Source organism: Triticum urartu, chromosome 1A (assembly GCF_056163025.1).
Source record: "Triticum urartu cultivar PI428250 chromosome 1A, HENAU_Tu73, whole genome shotgun sequence".
In the NCBI taxonomy this organism is placed as follows: Eukaryota; Viridiplantae; Streptophyta; class Magnoliopsida; order Poales; family Poaceae; genus Triticum; species Triticum urartu.
Genome location: NC_141873.1, coordinates 134,262,146 through 134,264,490, shown reverse-complemented (window position 1 = coordinate 134,264,490; position 2,345 = coordinate 134,262,146). Strand labels below are relative to the sequence as shown.

At 57.7% G+C, this 2,345-nt stretch overlaps 1 protein-coding gene across 1 annotated transcript; it reads left to right on the top strand.

Annotated features, from left to right (window-relative positions):
• The first annotated feature begins 600 nt into the window (after positions 1-600).
• On the top strand, positions 601-1,680 carry LOC147990365 (uncharacterized). Its single transcript, XM_087538182.1, has 3 exons — positions 601-989; positions 1,059-1,194; positions 1,540-1,680. The coding sequence occupies exons 1-3, from the start codon at positions 601-603 to the stop codon at positions 1,678-1,680; spliced, it is 666 nt and encodes a 221-aa protein (XP_087394308.1).
• Positions 1,681-2,345: the final 665 nt, after the last annotated feature.

Below are 2,345 nucleotides of genomic sequence, written 5' to 3'. Positions count from 1 at the left end.
CTGCGAGATGCGAGGGCGCGATACCACATGCCTCAGAAGCTCTTGCTCATGCTCCTGGTGGCCTCGCGCAAGCTGCACCACTACTTCCAAGGTCACCCCATCAAGGTCGTTTCAGCCTACCCATTGGAGAGAGTGCTCAGAAGCCCCAATCCTGTGGGAAGGGTCGCCGAATAGAACATCGAGTTGTAGGCGTTCGACCTATAGTTCAGCACAACCAGAGTCATCAAGGGGGCTGTGCTCGCCGACTTTGTGGCGGAATGGACTGACACCCCGGAGCTCAAAGCAGGCGAGAACCAATCCCTCTCGCCAGGAAGTGAGGCGCCAGATGGTTGGGTCATGAACTTCGATGGCGTGTTTGCGCGTCAGGGCGCGGGGGCTGGAGCCATGCTTATCTCACCCACTCAGGAAAAGCTTTACTACGCCGTGCAACTCTGCTTCCAGCGGGGCGAGAAGATCTCCAACAACATCGCAGAGTACGAGGGCCTCATCACCGGACTCAAAGCGGCGGTATCCCTGGGAGTGAAGTGCCTCACCGTCAAAGGAGACTCACAGCTCCTCGTCAACTTCTCCAACAAGGTGTACGAGCCAAAGGATGAACACATGGAGGCATACCTCGCGGAGGTGCACAAAATGGAGAAGCGGTTCCTGAGTCTGGAACTACAGCATGTACCTCGTGGCACCAACAAAGAGGCCGATGACATCGCCAGAAGAGCGCCAAGCGGCAACCCCAAGAGCCTGGCGTCTTCGAGGAGCGTCTCTTCAAGCCCTCGGCCGCACCTCCTCCTGCGGAGCCGGTGCCATCTCAGGAGGAACTCCCCAGCCTCCAGCCTCGGGAGCCCCCGCCTGCGGCCCGACCTCAGGAGCGCGCCTCCTCTTAGCAGTCGAGCCTCAGGAGGGAGCTGGATTGAAGAGTTCAAGGCATACCTGACACAAGGCATGCTACCGGAGAAGGAGGAAGATGCGGAACGTGTGGCCTGGCAGGCTACGGCGTACTGCATTTAGGACGGTGAGCTATACAGGAATTGGCCAAATGATGTTTCTCCATAATGCATTTCCAGGGAACAGGGGAAGGAGTTGCTGGCTGACATACATGGCGGAGACTGCGGGCACCACTCGTCGTCATGCACCCTGGTCGACAAGGCTTTCCGCAACGGGTTCTACTGGCCCATGACACTCAATGACGCGGTTGAGCTGGTAAAATCTTGTGAGACCTGCCAGTTCCACGCCAAGAAAATCCACCAGCCTGCTCAGGACCTCTAGACTATCCCGCTCTCATGGCCGTTTGCGGTCTGGGGGCTGGATATCCTGGGTCCATTCCCTTGAGCGCCGGGAGGCTACCACTACCTCTACGTCGCCATCGAAAAATTCACCAAGTGGGCAGAAGTGGAAGGTGTCCGCACCATCCCGGTCGGGTCAGCAGTCAAGTTCATCAAGGGCCTCATAAGCTGATTTGGGGTCCCTAACCGCATCATCACCGACAATGGCTCACAGTTCACTAGCAATCTCTTCAAAACGTATTGTGCTAACCTTGGAACGCAGATCTGCTACGCCTCCGTGGCGCACCCCAGGAGCAACAGCCAGGACGAACGTGCCAATGTAGAGGTCCTGAGGGGTCTCAAGACAAGGTCCTTCAAGAAGAAGCTTGAGGCCTACGGCAGGGGCTGGCATGACGAGCTCTAATCCGTATTGTGGTCCATCCACACCACCGCCACCAGGCCAACAGGCGAGACCCCGTTCTTCCTCGTTTACGGAGCAGAAGCGGTTCTCCCACACGAGGTCAGGGATCACTCCACGCGGGTCTTGGTGTTTGATAAAACGTGGCAGGACGCCATGCGGGGGATGGATCTCGTGTTGGGGGAGGAACGCCGCTGAGAAACCTCGCTCCGAGCTGCGAGGTACCAGCAGACGTTGCGGCAGTACCACTGCCGCAACGTCCGCTCCAGGACGCTCGAGGTGGGTGATCTTGTCCTGAGGCGGCTGCTCTCCAGGGAAGGGTTGCACAAGCTCTCGCCCATGTGGGAGGGCCCGTTTCAGGTTGCCCACGTCTCCAGGCCTGGCGCCGCGTGAGGGAGTCCTGGAATAAGGGGTCCTTGGGCGTCCGGCCTGTTAGCCATGGGCCGGACTGATGGGCTGTGAAGAACGCGAAGACCAAAGACTGTACACGTGTCCGGATGGGACTCTCCTTGGCGTGGAATGCAAGCTTGGTGACCAAATATGTAGATTCCTTTCTTTTTAACCGACCTTGTGTAACCCTAGATCCTCCCGGTGTCTATATAAACCGGAGGACTTAGTCTGGAGGGAGGAGAGATATTCATTACCATAGCCATACAAGCTAAGGTCCTAGG

Excerpts from the sequence above, each read along its gene's own strand:
- LOC147990365 (XM_087538182.1), top strand. The coding sequence starts at position 601 with ATGGAGGCATACCTCGCGGAGGTGCACAAAATGGAGAAGCGGTTCCTG. Across the intron at positions 990-1,058 it reads GTGGCCTGGCAGGCTACGGC|GGAACAGGGGAAGGAGTTGC; the intron begins GTACTGCATTTA and ends ATGCATTTCCAG. Across the intron at positions 1,195-1,539 it reads TCAATGACGCGGTTGAGCTG|ATCTGCTACGCCTCCGTGGC; the intron begins GTAAAATCTTGT and ends CTTGGAACGCAG.